At 38.7% G+C, this 19004-nt stretch overlaps 3 protein-coding genes across 6 annotated transcripts in view; all 3 read left to right on the top strand.

The window, feature by feature from the left end:
• Positions 1–249: 249 nt before the first annotated feature.
• Positions 250–4781, top strand: cers3b (ceramide synthase 3b). Of its 2 annotated transcripts, none has more exons than XM_078256067.1 (11): positions 250–455; positions 1618–1791; positions 1983–2100; positions 2405–2523; positions 2671–2728; positions 3045–3095; positions 3192–3284; positions 3439–3567; positions 3945–4051; positions 4146–4299; positions 4443–4781. In XM_078256067.1, exons 2-11 carry the CDS (start codon positions 1619–1621, stop codon positions 4560–4562), a joined length of 1122 nt encoding a protein of 373 aa, XP_078112193.1. In that variant the 5' UTR covers positions 250–455; position 1618; the 3' UTR covers positions 4563–4781. The 2 variants fall into 2 exon arrangements, with proteins under 2 accessions (XP_078112193.1, XP_078112191.1); XM_078256065.1 differs by lacking the exon at positions 250–455 and adding an exon at positions 475–561.
• A 378-nt stretch (positions 4782–5159) lies between these two features.
• On the top strand, positions 5160–9650 carry cfap161 (cilia and flagella associated protein 161). Of its 2 annotated transcripts, XM_078256069.1 has the most exons (9): positions 5160–5363; positions 6555–6644; positions 6743–6960; positions 7059–7140; positions 7656–7691; positions 7901–8023; positions 8125–8198; positions 8444–8489; positions 9350–9474. In XM_078256069.1, the coding sequence occupies exons 1-9, from the start codon at positions 5292–5294 to the stop codon at positions 9371–9373; spliced, it is 765 nt and encodes a 254-aa protein (XP_078112195.1). In that variant the 5' UTR covers positions 5160–5291; the 3' UTR covers positions 9374–9474. The 2 variants fall into 2 exon arrangements, with proteins under 2 accessions (XP_078112195.1, XP_078112194.1); XM_078256068.1 differs by lacking the exon at positions 8444–8489 and having other exon boundaries at positions 9350–9650.
• Positions 9651–17068: 7418 nt separating this feature from the next.
• Positions 17069–19004, top strand: part of igf1ra (insulin-like growth factor 1a receptor) — a 74487-nt gene continuing 72551 nt past the window's right edge. For both annotated transcript variants that reach the window (XM_078256904.1, XM_078256905.1), the window contains exon 1: positions 17069–18168. In XM_078256904.1, the coding sequence (XP_078113030.1) occupies positions 18063–18168 (106 nt within the window). In that variant the 5' untranslated portion in view covers positions 17069–18062. The remainder of the gene's footprint in view (positions 18169–19004) is intronic.

Genomic DNA, 19004 nt, shown 5'->3' on the forward strand with positions numbered 1-19004 from the left:
ACATTTTCAATATTCTGCTGCAAAAGTATAAAAACATTGGAAATTCTAATTTTCTTTATAGAAAATGAGCAGCGAAGAAGTTAATTGTAAGGTCTCTTAATTTGTATTGATATGTTTGTTATTAACACAGGCAGCTATTTATGCAGAGTGATGTTTTACTCTCTTTCTTTGTGTGTGAAAGTTCTTTTTTAACCTGCACTGGCTCCTCCTCGTCTGCCCCACCACTGAATAGAGCCTTTGTGGGGGCTTTGCAGCATTCCACGGGAATTCTTGCAGGTTAGGGTACGCAAACTATTTCACACTGAAATGACTGCTGCAGGTTAACATTTACAGCTGAAAATACAAAATGCTCCAGTGCTGAGCTAACCTTACCTTAAAGGACTTGCTGCAACTTCCAGGGTGTGATAAGAAGAGCAGACAGAGTGGGAGGGAAGGATCCCATTGTTTCTATCCAGGTGAGCGACTACACGCATGCTCATAAAAAAAAAAACATGCTCACCAGAGCCTTGTCGTCCCACACACAATGAGGTGCATTGTACAGATTAGGGACAGTATTTGCTCGTAAGTAAATATCTTCCTCTTTTTTGTTACTCTTTATGCTGTCTTTGAAGAATGGCTCCACAAAGAGTGAACATACGTATAGGATCTATTTAAGCCTGTTATCTGATGTGGATAAGTGCAGTACACAAACCTTTATTTTTTTTATCTGTTACTAACCCATTAGTAACAGACTGGCTTCACACAGACAGGTCTCTGTACTTCTCACGGTGGGCATACTGAAGGTTATAGTGTGTGCGTGTGTGTGTGTGTGTGTGTGTGTGTATGTGTGTAGGTATGTGCATTTAATGGATGTATTCTGTAAAGATGCAACAAAGGACTGAATATGCAATCTCTTTGTAGGCATGGAAATGAAGATTTTTAAAGTCGGTTTCACAAAATATTTTACTTTATTGGACACACACACTCCTGTGTCTTTCTGTATCCACCTTCTGCCTCAGCTTCCCCCTCTTCTGTTGGTAAGACAAAACTGCCTGCAGGTACAGTATGTATGCTTGTTTTGCCATGCTGACTGATTAAATAACATTGAGGTTCAGGCCAGGGACACTAATATGAGTTATACTGTGGCCCCGGTGAGTAAATCAGGTTGCCACAGAATATATTTATAATTTTTTATGACCTTAATTTCACATTATGAAGGTAGTTTTTTAACTGCTTAAAGAACATGTTTTTCCAGTATATTATATATGGTTTGGCTGCTACAGAATTACAGCGAATGCGCAAAACTTTGGCCAGCTGACATTGTTTTGTACTATAATTAATCCCATAGTCTTAATGAAAATAAAAAGAGTCTAAAATGAGTCTTAAAATCAAACATTTGTTAAAGGCAGATGAAAAATGTTTACAGAAATGCACTTGTTTGTGTAAAGTGTCAAATTGTATTTCAGAATTTAATTATATCAGTGAACTCATGTTCTGCCTTGGAAACAAGTAGACTCTGCTTTAATACTTTCAGAATTTTAGATTCAAAGAAAAAACCTGAAAATGAAACTAAATGTTTTGCATCATGGTTGTAAAAACGTTTTTTTTTTCATGGCTGTATTCTGTGTTTCCCGGCAGCATGTTGCAGACAGTCAGTGAGTGGCTGTGGTGGGAGCGTCTGTGGCTGCCAGCAAATGTCTCCTGGTCCGATCTGGAGGACAGTGATGGTCGTGTCTATGCTAAAGCCTCTCAACTTTACACTGCTCTGCCCTGCGCCCTCGGCCTGCTCCTCGTCAGATACTTGTTTGAGAGGTGAGAATATGCAATTGTCTGTTTTACTGTAAGAATACTGACATTATGTTGCACAAGCTGTGTGGAGCAACCTTATATATGGAGCCCACATTTGTTTAGAAAGAAGAAAGCTGTGCTGTGCCAGATAATGTGTTACACAGTATGATATACTGACACACATTTACTGTAATGTTGCTTGTGTGCTGTTGCAGGTTCTTGGCCACACCACTGGCTAATGTTTGGGGAGTCAGGAACAGTGTACGTCTCACTGCAGAACCAAGCCCCATCCTAGAAAACTACTTCTGCAGCCAAGCACGGGCTCCATCACAGGTACTGTATGTTAAAATGGGAATTTCACTGAAAGACAAAGGTGATTGTTGTTCACATACAGTAATCTCAATCAATAGTCACACATATGACATATAGCATAGCATTGTGTGTGTGTGTGTGTGTGTGTGTGTGTGTGTGTGTGTGTGTGTGTGTGTGTGTGTGTGTGTGTGGTATTAACAAGAATTAAGTTGTTCTGTTGGTGAGGAAACAAGCATTGCTCATCAGATATTAAAACATAATTTAGAGAGTTTGCATGCTGGGGTGGAAAGAGTGTAACAATATGATTGTTTCCTTTGTGTCTCAGGCTGATGTGAGGTCTCTGTGTAAGAAGACCAGCTGGCCAGAAAGGAGAGTTCAAGTGTGGTTCAAGAGGAGGAGGAATCAGGAGCGTCCAGGGCTTCACAAGAGGTTCTGCGAGGCCAGGTGTGTGTGTGTGTGTGTGTGTGTGTGTGTGTGTGTGTGTGTGTGTGTGTGTGTGTGTTTGTGTGTGTGTGTTTGTGAATATGCACTGATGTAAGAACAAGAGTGTACATTTAAATATGTGACATTACTGTTCTTGTCTGTCAACAGTTGGAGATGTGTGTTTTATTTTTTTGCATTCGTCTGCGGAGTCCTAGCGCTCTATGATGTAAGTAACTTTGGCTTGTTGGCATGTTTCATCACTGTTTCTAATACAGGATTTATCTCTTGTGTCAGTTTATTTTTCCATTGCACAAATGTGCTCTTCTGCATGCTGTGGGGCATTTCTCTTGCCTTATTATTTGGGTGTACCACTCTGATTTCACTGCAATATGCTGTATGTGTAGCTTATTGTATCTCTTCTTATCTCATGTTTGGGTTTGTCACACACTCATGCAATTGACATGGCAGACAAGCATAAATGAGCTTGTTGGCCAACATTTGGCACACACACTCCTCTCCCTCTCTGTTTTTGTTGTCTGTAGAAACCTTGGCTTTATAATATGAAGGAGGTTTGGGCAGGCTTCCCTAAACAGGTAAGTCTTTTTGCCATTGCTATCAGGATGGCTTATACAATATTACAGTATGCAGTATGATATACATCTGTATGCATGTGCTATGTGCCCATGCAGTCCATGCTGCCATCTCAGTACTGGTATTACCTCTTGGAAACGGGCTTCTACCTTTCTCTGCTCCTCAGCCTCACATTTGATGTAAAACGGAAGGTGAGTGTGCTGATGTGTGTAGATGTATAAAATCAAAGTTTTCCAATATTAATTTTAAAACAAAACCTGTATTTTCCCTTTGTGTTATAAAGATGGAATATATTGGAGATGTCTTTGTGTCATATACACACACCTGTCATGTGTATGTGTGTAGGACTTCAAAGAGCAGGTGATTCATCACATAGCCACACTGACTCTTCTAAGTTTCTCCTGGATTTCAAACTACATCCGTATCGGAACCCTTGTGATGGCAGTCCATGACTCCGCTGACATACTGCTAGAGGTCATCGCCGTTTTTTTTACATCAGTGCATGTACAAGCTAATCTACGTGATACCTATTGTCATACTGTGTCATACTGTAAAGTGTTAGAAGATAACTGTGCATTGCATTGTCACAGTTCTGCAGCAACAGACTGACTTAAAGGTCTCAAATGTAAAAAGTGAGATACCATGTATTTTTATTATTATTATAAAGCAGGTTGAGGTGTCAACCTCCCATATAAGCATATGAAAAAATATCCCTCTTATATGTGGAATATTACATGATTCAAACTAATTATCAAAAGCAAACATGCTTGCAGCCAGCAACTTTATGACGGACTATGAACTATTCCTTTAGAAGAAAAAAAGTGATTGTGTTCTCTGTTTTTATCTCACAGGGTGCAAAGGTATTCAACTACGCAAAGTGGCACCAGACTGCTAAAGTCATGTTTGTGGTGTTTACAGTTCTCTTTATGCTGACAAGACTTGTCATTTTTCCTTTCTGGTAAGTGTGTAAAGTGGAAGGAGGCAGCATGATGCATGATGCAGATCTCACTGTAATGTGGGGTAAAAATATTATGAGTCCATATATTCTACAGGTTGATTCACTGTACATGGGTGTACCCAGTGGAGAAGTTTGCTCCCTTCTTTGGCTACTACTTCTTCAATGTGATGTTATTGGTTCTTCAGATACTCCACCTCTACTGGGCTGTTCTCATATCACGAATGGTTTGCAAGGTTATCTTCAGCGAGGTGTGTTTGCAGGTGTTTCTGTGTGTACATTCATTTAGGTGAAGGAAAGAAATGTATGCAAACTATGCAAATTCTAAAAGTTTTGAGTTTTTGGGTCACCCTCATTTTCTACCTCTTCTCTTGGGCTCATTTTCATCCTGCAGCTGGAAGGCGACGACCGGAGCGATGAAGAGGAAAATGACAGTGACTCACCAGAGGAAAGATACCACAAATTGAGTCACACAAACAGCTCTGGAGCCAGAGACCGGGCCAATGGCCACTGACACTTAGACAGACAGAACCAGAGACACAGTAACACATTCAGCCTGAATTGCTGAATGTAATTGCATTTTTTAAATAAAAAGAGTAACTACTAATATTATTTCTGAAGGAATTGTGAATGACTATTTTAGGCTACAAAAACTGATTGAAACGGCAGGGTTTTTGGAACTTATAACAACTCATCTCATACTACTACTCCTAATTAAAAATAGAGGAAGACTTCTTTAATATGTTGTTTTTGTATTTTTGTATGTTGTGAATAATTATGATTATAATGACATCATGTTAATCCCACATGTATGGGTATGTGCTTCTATGTGTGTGCTTGGTGGGGCACATCCATGCAAAGCTAAAGCACTACAGGAAATGTTTTTAGACTGTGACTTAGGCTACTGTATGTGTGTTGTATTTAAAACTGTATATGTGTCAGTATTTTTTTATGAGCTTGTCCTGCACGCGTGGGAGGCAGAATAAGCACAAGAGATCTGACTGACTCTAGATATCAGTAGTCTCCTATTGTCAGCCAGACAGATCGGGGCTGAACGTGTACCAGCACGCCCTCTCGCGATAATCAACTGACAGAAGAGGAGCAGTCAGTTGGTCCGTCACCATCAGTTACCATAGAAACCACTACACAAACCATGCTTAAGCTAGCTACGTTTAACAGGTCATCGCCAAAAGTAGTATAACGTATTATATTATTAGTACACTTTGGCAGTAGTACTGCCAGAATGGCTCATACGAGAACTTATCGCACAAATGTGAGAATCGGAAACTGGAATGAGGACCTGCACTTAGAGGAGGTTTGTTTCAAAATAAAGCTCTCAACTTTTATCGTTAGCTAGCTAGCTAATTTCTAACGTTAGCATAGCTAACGTCAATGGAAATCGGACGGACAGCTAGCGTCAAGATGTAGCTAAACACAAGTTTACAAGTGAAGGTGTTTGCACATGCTTACACCTATTAGCTAGCTAGATGATGTCTGCAAAGCGATTTGTTACCCATCTCGGTTATTAAAACAAAAGAAAAGCAGGTTGGCTTACGTTACTGGCTGTTAAGGTTATCATTAACGTTAGCTAGGTAGCTATTAAGTTTCACTAGTAACAGCCTACAAAAATAAACAATAGAAGGGGTGATAATAAGGCTGGTTAATAATTAACTGCAAACTGTTTTTGTTTGGCAACATTGTATCAGATTTTATAAGAACAGTTAACAGGAAGATAAGTGTCGCCAAAGTCCAACTGTAGTCTAGTTTACATCGTTAAAATAATAACAATAATAGATAGTATTGACTTGGAATAAAGTTGGCTCACTAAAAAACTAAAAATAACTTTGATGTAGGCTAGTGAACTACTTTTGCTGTGTTACTCTAGCTTAGCTTGCTACATGTGTCTGGGGGGTAACTTCAGTGTAGTGAAGCATAATTTAATGTACAATAAATGGCAGCTTAGTTCACTCACTAGCTACACTTTCCAAGTAGCTTGCCTTAAACTGCTTACACTCATTGGTTTACTCGATGTGTTTGTACTACTTTGTTTTTGTGAAGAAAGCGCCATCTCATGGTGAAACCCTGCAAGTGTGTGTGTTTTCAGTGCCTTGAAGTTGGCTGGAAATTGGGGGGGGGAATCTAGGTGGCTTTATCTGTAAATTGTAAATTTCTATTTACACATGCAATACATAAGACAAAAGAAGATTCAGTGTTTATCATACTGCTATTTAAGGAGTTTAGAGCAAGAACATGACTGGAAATTAACCTAATTATGATACCGTGACATTGTTAACATTCCTTTAAAGATCCAGCCACGTCCCCCTTTTATGTTTTAAGGTTGAAAATGTATTCTTATTTCACATTGTCTGACAGTAGCCTATCATATAGATTCTGTATTGGCTTGTTCCAACTCTTTATTGAAGATATTTTTTACTTATAACCAGCAGTGGTTTGGTCGTGGGGACGTAGTCAAGAATAAAGATTGTATCTGTTGATGTTTTTTCAGGATGCAATGAAAGAGTATCTGGAGAAAAAAGAGAGGGGTGAGCTTACTGCCCAGAAAGTAGACTTCCTCAAACAGAACATTTTGACACCGGTAAAAAGAGTTTAAGCAAATTAATAACAACAATAATATCACAATGACGATAGGGATGGCAATACTAATGATTACGGTGTTTTGTAACCATTGTGTAGGTGAATCTCACTGTGACAAATGATGGAATATTGCACTTTGGGGATGTTGTGATGTTGGTGAACGTGGGAGGAACAAAGAGGGAGTGCAGTGCACTGGGCATTAACGCAGACATTAACAGTTTGACGAGGATTCCTGCGCCTAGCATTCAAGCCCCATGTGGAGTCAGTGCAGGAAAAGGCATTCAGGCCTGCAAGCGCACTGCCTTTATCATTACCAGGTACATACACAAACACGCTTAACTACATCAACATACACCTCAACACACATGGTAACACTCCCAGATGTAAAAGTGTAATGCTGCTTGTGTGACTACAGTGTAGATGGCAGTCCTGAAGGATCAACTCTGCATTTTGAGCAGAGTTTTGCCCTAAAAACAACAAGTGGCGTTGCTGGGGGAGTAAGTAAACTAACACGAACACACACACACATACATACACACACACACTATATATATATGTATATGTATATATATATATATATATCTATATATAGATATATATATATGTATATATATATCTATATATAGATATATATATATATATATATATATAGAGTTGAGTTTGCATGTGTTTGTTGAGTACTACACAGCCAGTGAAAACATTTGTGTAACATTCTGAGGGAAGCTTTTTAAATTTTAAGACAATATCCCTAATTATGAAACTTGTTATCATGGATCAAGGTTATCTCTGTTCTGGGCTTGGAGGCTATGTTTTAGTAATTTAGTTTATTGAACACGTGTTCTATTCATTCAGTCAAACACAACAAGCTGGCATGATTCTGTGAGATAGTGTTTTTTTTAAACAGCAAATGTGGTTTACTTTACATTGTGCCTTTCTTCTGAAAAAAAACAACAAATCTCATCTTTAGTGTGTCACTTGTGTTTACATTTTTTCTCTTCCTTTCTTTCCTCAGCTTTACTTGACAAGTGACCTGCGAAGTTTTCAAAAGGTAGATCCAGTTTTAACAAGAATTATTTATTAGATATTAAGACCATCAATACATTATACAGAACAACCACCAACAGACTTTAAACAAAGCGGAGTTGCAGAAATCTTACATGCATAGCTTAATAAAACGCAGAATGCAGCTGTTATGTTTGTCCTTTTCACTAAATGTCTACAATTGTCAGTCTCATATTATTGTGACTTCATTTGAAGTGTGCGAAGATGTCCCGGTTACAAGAAGTAAACTTGGATGACGGCAGTTCCTTCCTTTCATGGTGGAAGATAGTTCACTTTGAACCCCAGGAGAGGCTTGAATATGAGGGTCAGCCTGTCCCTGTAAGCCTTTACCGTATCTTCATGGTTAAATATTACATCACAACATCAGTATTTTCTGTGTTCTTTTAAATCTGTAACGGTAACTTTTTTTTTTTTTACAGGCTAATGTGAGCGTGTTGATAATACACTGCAAGACAAACCAGGCTCTTGCTGTTCTGGGTGATCACGTCCTTTGGTATTTTCCATTTTCCTTTTAGAAGTAACCACAAACCATAAGCTGCTGTGTTAAATGCAATATTAAGGCTTTTCATTTCAATGTCCGATGTCAACTTTGAGGTCCACTGCAGAGTTGGCACAAATAATAGCCAAATGTGTGATAAACAAAAAGACATATATCAAAAGAAGAAAACTGCAATGTGGATTTAAGTGAGCTAACTATAAGTAAAAGCGAACAGCCTAATAAGGCTTTTGTTTTTACAGTGACATGAAAAACCCATCTCTGCTCCCAGTCAACTCCAAGGCAACTGTGAGTTTTAGCTTGAGACAAATCAGCTTTCCTAACCCAAAAGATCTGATGTATCTTAAAGTGCCCATATTATGAAAAATTCACTTTTTCTGGGATTATTATTTTAGTTATTTTGTGTCTGGTGCTTCCACACGCATACAAACTTGGAAAAAAAACATCCATGCTGTTTTGAGTGAGATACGGGTTTCTGAATGTGTCCTGCCTTCAGTCTCCGGGTGAGCTGTTCAAAATCGGCTAACGCTAGCATGCTAGCTCGTTCTCAATGGCAAAACGCTGCTACAACACACACTAGTAATCACCATAATCTACAAAAGAACTACTTACATGTCCCTCGGCTGCAGGTATTCCACACAAAGTTGGAAGTGTGCCCTCATTTAGAAGAAGTCTCCCGGCTCATCCTGCCTTGTAACTGAACAAAGTTGTTTAAACAGCTAGCTAGCTGATATGATCCTTACCTAGCTACTGCGCATGTGCGACTGCCAACAAAGATGTTACAGCAGTGAGAGGTCTCACTCTATAGCAAAAACAGAGACCTGACACAGGGTGAAAACAGGAGCTGCAGCAATGTGCAGTATAACAAAAATATGTTTTTTTTTTTTTTTAATTAAACCATGTAAACCTATTCTGGTACAACCTCAAAATACAATTATGAACCTGAAAATGAGCATAATATGGGTGCTTTAAAAAAATCAGTGTCCTGTCAAAATGTCGCAGAAATACACCATGTAGATTCACTTCTGTTGCAGTCAGCTCCTTACAGCCACTCAAAAGATAAGGGACTGCAATATGGCAGCTAAAAGTCATGTTACAATGCCTGCATGCCCACTGTTGTTCTGTATGTAACAGTTGTGTCCCTGCAGGACCACTTATGGCAAAGAGTATGAGATGACGGCTCACACCTTCCTGGACTCCCACAAAGCCGAGCAGGACAACAACCACTGGATACTGTGCACCTGTGACCCTGCAGGCAACGGGCTCGTACTTCCCAACCAACCACAGTCAGCATCCAACAACAAGGAGCTCACACAGGCAAACCCTGGCATCTAAATCTAACACTATCCACTCTCATGCTGTAACAATGTACAATTAAGGCAGAAAGATACCACATCATTTACAACACCTAACCTTTTATTTTTTACATAAAGGTTGTTTTTTGGGTCACTGAGTTTTTCTTCTTGTGCATAGAGATTCCAGGATGGACTCCAACGAGGGCGTTAAGGTTATATGATATAGCCAGCCAAGCCACCAGGAGGCTCTGTAGAAAGAAGCATTGGATATATTTCTCCAAACAACACTTCCATTGTTTTAGTTGGGCAATAGCATAAGAAACCGACTGTGATATTGGATAGTAGGATGATTTGGGCCAATTTCCCATGCATTTGGAAATTTCCCTGACTTAAATTTGAGAGAGATATTGATGAGATAAGAGGACAAAGTAGGGCTCTCTAATGAAAGGAGCGATACATTAAGAAAATAGGATCTAAACAGTCCTTACATTCAAATGACTTAGTGCAACCCTTTCAACTTCAACTAGTGTTTTTCAACTAGTATGTTAAAAAACACTATAAAGAGTGAAAGGATAGATGTTTCTCTACTTGTGCTACATCATGTCACATGTACACTGTTCTATGGTTTGATTACAAAAGTAAAACAGGAAGGGAACACATAGCATATCACAGATCTTTCTCACAGCCTGCTGCATTGAACGGTCCACTCTACGTAAAACACCTTCCCGTAATCAATGGCGGTGTCATTATGTCGACCAGCATAGCGCGTGTAGTGCAAGCGTAGGGTTCGGTTCGGTGGAAAAATATTCTAAGGTTCAGCAGAAACTAAACCCCGTCAAAAAGCCCAATATTCCGCCGAATCGAGGCTTCGGATTTATTATATATATATATATATATTGGGTTTTTTGACGGGGTTCGGTTTCTGCCAAACCTTAGAATTTTGTGTGTGTGTGTGTGTATATGTGTATCTCACCTTTGGCTCCCCGGAGGACAAAGCCAAACCCCTCATTTTCTTTCTTCTGTAAAACAGCATTCTTCTCCTCTATGATATAGTCACTGTGAAGAAGAGAGCAGAGGGAGAGATAGTATGAATCCAACACCATCCTCACTCACACAAAGAGGGAGGGGTGAGAGGGAGGGCAGGAGAGTAAAGTACTTCCTATCCTATTAAAAGTCAAACAAGCAACCACATCTCAGGATTCCAAGGTGTTTTACTAATATTTTAAGCATCTAAAGGCAGGGCCCTGATAGCACAGATAAACTAAACTCCACTTCCATCTCTGTCACTCTCACACACACACACACACACACACACACACACACACACACACACAGTGCGAGAGAGTGAGAAAGTGAACAGGCGAGTGTGAGAGTCCTTGTGATCGAAGTATCTTTGGGGTAAAACCTAAGAGAATCTTCTGGCTAATCCCTCAGATGAGACTGCAGCTGAGGAGGGTGTGGAGGGCTTCTGCTAAAGAAACTGACAGAGCCGACTGAGTTGCAATATTATCTCTGACTAATGACAGGGAATAGGAGATTCGGCTTTGGCCGAATATTGGGCTTTTTGACGGGGTTCAGTTTCTGCCGAACCCTACACTTGCATTACACGCGCTACGCTGGTCGACGTAATGACGCCACTGTTGATTACGGGAAGGCGTTTACGTAGGTAGACCATTCAATGCAGCAGGCTGTGAGAAGGTGAAAATGGAACTCGTGAGCAGAAAAAGTGTTGTTTGGCAGTACTTTCAGTCAAAAGAAGACGATTCAAGTCGAGCTACATGTTCAATTTGCAATGCCGATTTGTCTCGTGGTGGCGAGGACCCTAAACAATACACAACATCGCCGCTGTTAAAACATTTGCGTATGAAACATCCGAAAGAATATGAGTTGTGCATGAAGGAATCTACAGACAGCAGCCAAAATGCAGCAACTTCAGGAACGGCAAAGGAAGGACAATCACAGCTAAAAACTTGTGTTAAGCAGACAGTGCCTCTCCCGGGCTGTCAGCCATTCTCTCAGCAAATGAGTCTCCCTACGGTGGGAGTGGAGCGACCGAACAGCCGGCTGCTGCTCGTTAGCTAACGTAACGTTAGCTTTCTAATTTCACCCACCCAACATGCCTTCTTCATACACTGGTTAGCAAAAATTTGCCAAACAAAATTGTCACTCATCTGGCGATAGCGATGTCCTTTCCTACGATGTGAAAAGAACGTGTGAATTCAACATTAAGTCATTACATTTAACTATTTTAGAGGCTGTGGACATTGTTTACTTCATCAATGTGTTTACTGTGTTAATGGACTTAGGATGGGAGTAGGATTCGGTATTCGGTTTCAGATTCGGCAGAATCTTAACCAGTGTATTCGGTATTCGGCCGAACCCCAAAAATCTGGAATTGGTGCATCCCGATTTAATTGTATAATCATTGTCGTACTTTCTGAGATGTTTTTCCTCTTTGTATTTATTAAGCACTGATATTAGAGATGCTTTTTTGCATTATTTTATGTTTTAAAGGGATCATCATTGAAGATCATCAAGATATAGAATTATAACGGCTATTTTTTTTTAGATGATTTGTGATTGCAAGTGTTCATGAAAAATGTAATCTTATTTGTTAATTATCTTTGCATCTGATGGAATCTATGTCTTTTGATGTGTATTTGTGTGTGAAAGAGAGAAGAAAAACAAAAAAGCTACTTGCTCTAAGTGTTAATGTAGGGATTACTGTACACAGGGGTAGAGTGCCACAACGTTTGCTATGTCACCTTCAAATGATAATGCACCTTTTGTCACCTACAACATTGAATTACACCCAGTAACATTATTTGCCTTTAGAGTACTGATTTGACTGTACAGTATGTTCCAGTAGTGTTTAACATTTGCTCAAACTACAATACAACTGCAATGCCACTTTCGTAGCAGCAGAGGGCGACACCTACACACTGAAAGAACCCAACCAAATGCTGCTTCCCAAAAAAAAAAAAATCCCCAAAAACTGAGTTTTACAAAAAGAAAAAGCCATTTGGTTCAGTGCCACTTATCGTGGTGGCACGTGCAGCATTTACGTCCATTTTGTTTCTTTTACATCGAGGAGAGATGTAATTTGTTTCTTACACTTTCACCACTCACTTCACCTCAACAACATATAGCCTATCTATCAGAAGACTTTCCAGCACATGCTCGCTGTTTATGCCTTTATAAAGCACATGTATTACCGAACCCAACGTAAACTAAAATTATTTTATTTTTTACCACATAAATGATGTCTCAAATATCGGATATTCGCTCCTCCCACACGCTACTTCCGTCTTTGCACAAGGTATTTACTAGATTTAGTATCAAAACCATTGTACTGTATGAAGTAGGCAATTATAAGGTTTTTAAAAAAAATATATTTTCTGGTAATATTTTAAACGAAAGTAATACGAGAAACTAACACATCTCAACATTTCTTATTAAATGTTTTTAAATTCATTAATTTACTAATAAAGAGAAGGTTAGGAGTATTCACCAAGTGATTCGTTTCATTTAAATGCTGGAATATTTATTCTGATTATTATTATTAGGCTATTATTATTATTATTATTATTATTATTTTAAACGGCCATTAAAGGGGTAGTCTGATAATCATTCCCCGTTTTAAATTACAATGATTAAAATCGGTTAATAATAAAACTGTAAAGGGAAATTCACACAATACAGTAAATATTCATGTGAGTCTCAGAAGTAACGAGACAAGAATTTGCAGTCCACTAATCAGGATCTGATGTTTTCTGAAATGGGAGGAAAAAATGAAATACCAGTACTAAATTCCTCATTGTCTCCAAATGCACCTTCATGCCAGCTGATTTTTGATCGACATTACAAACCTGCATCCAGGATCAAACGTGCTTCGGAATGAGTACAGCGACACCGTGTCGTCACTGCTGCATGTAGGCTATAGGATGAATGAAGGATCAAAACAGTGGTTACAGTCCTCTCTTGAATGAGGGCTCCATGTCAGATTTTGCTTTGGACCTGTGACGATGATGTGCACTGTAACCTGTGATACAGCTCCAATGCACAAAATATACACTTCATGGTACCAAAGGGTTGAACTTAGTCCTGTTCGCTCCAGAATCAAGAAGTCCAATAATTAAAAAAATAAAATAAAAAATAAAAACACTCACTATAAGGACGACTTTTCTTTAAATTGATAAAAGGAATTCTCCTCTGTGGAATAAAAACAACACAATCACTCAGCTATACACTGAACGAATAAATAAGGAGGGAACAATGCATACAAGTCTTTGTGGTTGTTGTGTCGATGCATAGTCTACCCAACCAAGCCTAAACTTAGATGATGTAAACACTGATTTCATAATCCCATGCATTTTCGAGTTGAAGGCTATTAATGATTTGTAACAAGACACATCTTTTATTGTAAAAGTCATGTTAAAGGCCCACTCCTCTCACATTTTGTGTAAAAAAAATCAAAATAGATAGGTGCTGACCGTGCTGTTGCCCCAGAAACATACACATGACATACACATACAGTATGAAATACAAATTGCCATCATCACCTGAAACCAACTTTTTTTTTTACAAAACAAATTCAACTATGGTCAATGATGATTATTCAGTCCAAACCACACTGGTACTGTATAATTGATTCCCCTGAGAACCACCAGAGGTAAATATTAGTTCAGTCCCTACAACAATAAAAAAGATACATGCTGTAATAGTCTTTATTCTTTCAAAGGATTCATTCACCATCCCCTTTGTCGCCCCTTCACCTTTATGGTCAATTATCCGCATAAAGTCTCATTAAATATGTTCATACTTCTTTTCAAATTTCATTTCTGGCATTTTTGTGTCTTGATGGTGACCTTGCACATGATTTTTTTGACAAAAAATTTAATAAAACTGAGCTCATTTGAATGAGTAAAACTGTATGTGGACAACAAATCAAGCAGAAAGTAAATCTCTCACTTTCATTGTGAACAATGTAATCATTTACCTCTCTCAGACACAAAGTTATTCAGTCAGCAGTTATGGCGTTATATATGTGCCTCATTCCTGAGCGAGTAATTGTATGTTTTTAGCACAGAGAGCTGTATTTTGCAAGCACATTACATTACATTTTGAACATACATTATACACTTGCAAAAGAATTATTGCGTTTCAGCAAACAAAAAACCTTTTCCGTGCTCAATAAATGTATTTGCATGTTTGCTAGATAGCATGGTCTGGACACAGTTGATGCATTTCCCAACAGTGTTATATTTTAACTCAACGAACATTGCTGCAGCAGGACAGGATGTAACATCTTCCCATCTTTGACTGAGACAAATACATGAGTCCTGACAAGCAAACCTTCTAATGGCGTTTTTCCATTACATGGTACCTGCTCGACTCTACTCGCCTTTTTTGGTTTTCCATTACGAAAAAAAGTCCCTGGTACCTGCTAACAGGTACTTTTTTTAGTACCACCTCCGTCCAGGTTCCAAGCGACAGTTTTGTAAGACCATGGACAAATCAATGCAGGTTTGCTGAATGTCAGTCACTGGTGGATACTTTAATGAACACAAATCTGTTAAAGAATAGAATTGCACCATGTAATAGAAACTAAAATATGAATGATATTTAAACCACATTTTGACACAGGGCCTCTGTACAAGATCTCAATAAGTACTGTACTTAAATACAAATTTGAGGTACTTGTACTTTACTTGAGTCTTTTCTTTTCATGCCACTTTCTACTTCTATTCCACTACATTTCAGAGAGAAATATTGTACTTTTTACTGCACTACATTAATCTGACAGCTTTACTAGTTCCTTTACAAATTAAGATTTTTGCACACGAAACACATTTAGTTTATAAATGTTTTATCAATGTTTTATTATAAATTAAACTACCCAACAATTTACACATTAACAACAACAACAACATTAGACGATTAAACACAGAATCGTGTTTTTTACCTTTTAGAAACACTGTTTCTAAAATGTGAGCATTTTTCTGCATTGAGTACTTTTACATTTTCCTGATGATACTTACTTACTTTTACTTAAGTAACATTTTCAATGCAGGACTTTTATTTGTAACAGAATATTTTTACAGTGTGGTATCAGTACTTTAAAGGCTCTGAATACTTCTTCCACCACTGACTCCAAAGCAATGTCTATTCAAGAGCCCTCGGTATAGGTTACCAGTCTATGTACTTCAATTTAGAAGTTATTTTTCTTTCTCAGACTGTGAAGTGTGAATATGCAAAAAAAAAAAAAAATAGTAATAATAATAAGAGAAAACTTTGAAAAAAATAACAAAATTTTCTGTAGCAGAATTTAAATTTCCTTTTTCTCCTACCCAGGGGTCCGTTTCACCAAAGATTTCAAGTTTCCACACAGATTGCAAAATGATGGCAGCATCCAATTCCACAAACAACTGACACTTAAAAATTACAGATATAATAATCTCCCCTTGTGGGGGTCACAACCCTCAGGTTGGAAACCACTGATTAAAGAGATGTAACTCAAATGAATGAAGAGATACAGACACATGTGATAAACTTTAAAGCCATCCTCGTCTCTCCCACCCAATATTGAGAAATCACCAGTGGTCTAATAATTCAAGCCACTGATGTATGATATAAAAGGAACATCTGTGGTCTGTGAATGGGATCCATCAAGGTTCACTAGCAGAATAAAGAACATATTAAGTTGCCTCTGCTAGAGTGGGTGTATATAAAGTATTGAAAGTTTTACAACTTGGAATAAAGCTACACCAGCATATCCTACACCCTTATGTGCTGAAGAGTAACTTCATTTACTCAAGCACTGTACTTTAATACAATTTTGAGGTTCTTGTAGCCTACTTTACTGGAGTATTTCCATTTTCTGCTACTTTATACATACAATTTATACAAGTCAGAAGCAAATATTATACTTTTTAATCCACATTAATTTCATAACTTAAATTACTAGTTTATTTTTAGATTCAGATTAGTAATACAAAATATAATCAACATATGCATTCTGATATAACACTTTATTGATCTTCGAAGGGAAATTCACAAGCTACTAAGCAGTATATATATATATATATATATATATATATATATATATATATAGTATATATATAAGTATAGAATATAGAAATACATTCAAATTAGCCCCACATTTACCAGCTGCAATATTAAGTGACGTAGCCTACTCATCAATAATCATAGTGTAGACTACATTATTCTGAAATGGGCTATTCTGCTATGTAAATGAGTAGGCCTACTTTTGGTACTTTACGTATTTTTTATGTAGATAAGCCTACATTTAATGAAGTAAACTTTTAATGCATGACTTAGGCTATACTTGTAACAGAGTATTTTACATTGTGGTATCGCTATTTTTACTAAATGAAAATCCCTGAGTACTTCTCCCACCACTGCCCAGAGACACCCAGTTGGGGGTGCGCGGTATATTGACTACCCGGCCCTGTTTGGGGTGTAGAGTGGAATTTGGGAAATCCCTGGGTCCTAATCCACCCCGGTTTTTCCGCCCTGCTGCCGGCCACCTTATGCGTAGCACTAGTGTTTCTGTGTGAGAGAAGCCGACTCTTGTTTACAGCAGAGATTCCACGGAGCAGCGGAGACCCACAGCCTACGTTAACCGAGGGCGAACCGTAGGATTTCAGCCTCTGGATATACACGCAACGTGTTTTCTCCCTTTTATGGGGATAAAGACAAAACACGAAACACTCGCAAAGGGCAACTCCTTGTGGACACATCCCTCCCACCCCAGTCGAGGTCGTCTAGCTGGAGACCCATTCTCTTGCGTGGCACAAGTCTGGTATTTTCTTTCAGCTGCAAATCCCGACAGACGACAGAGATAAGTCCGACCCGAGGAGCTGGGAAATTGGTTTAAAAAGCGACTTCTCACCGCGGGCCAGGACTGCTTGGTGGGGATCGAGAACCTGTGCGGGTTGAATGGCATAAGCAAAAGAAGGTTTTTCATTCATTTTTCAACCTCGCAGCCACCACCCCTGTGTATCTGGACGTGTTTTCTGCCCCACTCCTCCCCTCATACACAGGCATTCACACGGGGATTCTTGTGAGCAACACTGGCGTTAATTTATTATGATGGTGAAGGCTTCTAACAACACTATTTAGTTAGATGTTTTTTTTATATTGTTATTACCAGGCCTGATCGCACTGTACGCGCACTGCTGTTTTCAAGAGATGGAGACTGAAGATGGGGATTACCATCATTTATCCAGTAAAATCGCTGGCTTGTGTGCCATACCAGCCGACGTCAAAGTATCCTGTGATTGGCAAAAATAGCAGACTGTTTTAATTATTTCTTCAAAGGAATTCCCTGTTATAACGATTTGTACACATTTATTTATATATATATTTTTTAGAGCAAATCCTGGAAGCCACGCAGGCTACAGAGTAGCGTTTTTTTGGGCTACAGACACATTCATTCACCCCTCCCCTCTTTTCATATTCTTCTATGAGGAGCTGGTTTGTGCAACCTTCATAATTTTATTTCAATTTTATCCCTGCCTTAATGGTTTTTGAGAGGTGAATAATGTTAAGGAACATGAGATCTGGTACACGGATGGGTAGCCCGACCTTGTTTTGGGGTCTGATGCTGTCTGTCTCCACCATCTGCATCTGGTCCACACATGGAGAGAGTAAGTATTTTTTATTAATAATATTTTGTTAAAGTTGTTTTTGGTTAAATAGTGGATGGCCTTAATACATAGGCTACTTTTTGTAGCTAATTTAACCTCTTGTTAAACAGTAGATGCTAAATGGTGGGATACAAATGTGTTAAAATGTAGGCTATTAATGAAAAAGAAAAGAAGGGGAATACATTTTATATTAGGACTTAGTCGATACAACAAACCTAGTCAGCATACAGCTCACCGAGGTGTGCCTTTTGCTTACATAGGGCTATTAGCTGTGGACCATGTGGTAGGCTATAGCTGCCCGTCAGTAGGTGAACATATTTAAGCAGGATCATCTGCTTTTTTTGTGCGCAATGATCACCACCTTTAATGAAGCGGTTTTGTTCATTTAGAAACAGGCAGAGATATTAGTACACGTCGCCGTAATCTTCACGCAAGACATCCAGAGAGCAGAGGATGAATCTAGGGACCAGAGCTGAAGGTTACTACGACAATGTGGCCATTTTGCATTTCGTGGTGTGGCGTCGCTGCGCATGGAAAACCTAAATCAGACACAAACCTTTGCTTCTTAAAAGACTACACAGCCAAAAACACACTTACAAAATGATATACTTCAGTCCACTACCTTTATAAACAGTCATGATGAAAAAAAAGATTGTCGGAAGTATTATGTTTTTATCTCCAGACCCCATTCTCGGCTGCCTAAACTACTCTGTATAAAGCTATGTCGTGTTAATTAATGCAAGCCTTAACATACAGGAGCACCTGAGTTCAGTCCCGTAACACCATGCTTTCACACTGATGAAACACTAGAGATGATAGATGGCACTTTGCGTAAG

Source organism: Sander vitreus, chromosome 8 (assembly GCF_031162955.1).
Source record: "Sander vitreus isolate 19-12246 chromosome 8, sanVit1, whole genome shotgun sequence".
Lineage (NCBI taxonomy): Eukaryota > Metazoa > Chordata > Actinopteri > Perciformes > Percidae > Sander > Sander vitreus.

What these genes read in the sequence shown, in the direction of transcription:
- cers3b (XM_078256065.1), top strand. Translation starts at nt 524, where the DNA reads ATGAGGTGCATTGTACAGATTAGGGACAGTATTTGCTC. An exon ending in ATTAGGGACAGTATTTGCTC is followed by an intron (nt 562 to 1,617) that starts GTAAGTAAATAT and finishes GTTTCCCGGCAG; the next exon opens with CATGTTGCAGACAGTCAGTG. An exon ending in GGGCAGGCTTCCCTAAACAG is followed by an intron (nt 3,096 to 3,191) that starts GTAAGTCTTTTT and finishes GTGCCCATGCAG; the next exon opens with TCCATGCTGCCATCTCAGTA.
- cfap161 (XM_078256068.1), top strand. Translation starts at nt 5,292, where the DNA reads ATGGCTCATACGAGAACTTATCGCACAAATGTGAGAATCGGAAACTGG. An exon ending in CAAGTGGCGTTGCTGGGGGA is followed by an intron (nt 7,141 to 7,655) that starts GTAAGTAAACTA and finishes TTCTTTCCTCAG; the next exon opens with CTTTACTTGACAAGTGACCT. An exon ending in CTGGGTGATCACGTCCTTTG is followed by an intron (nt 8,199 to 9,349) that starts GTATTTTCCATT and finishes GTGTCCCTGCAG; the next exon opens with GACCACTTATGGCAAAGAGT.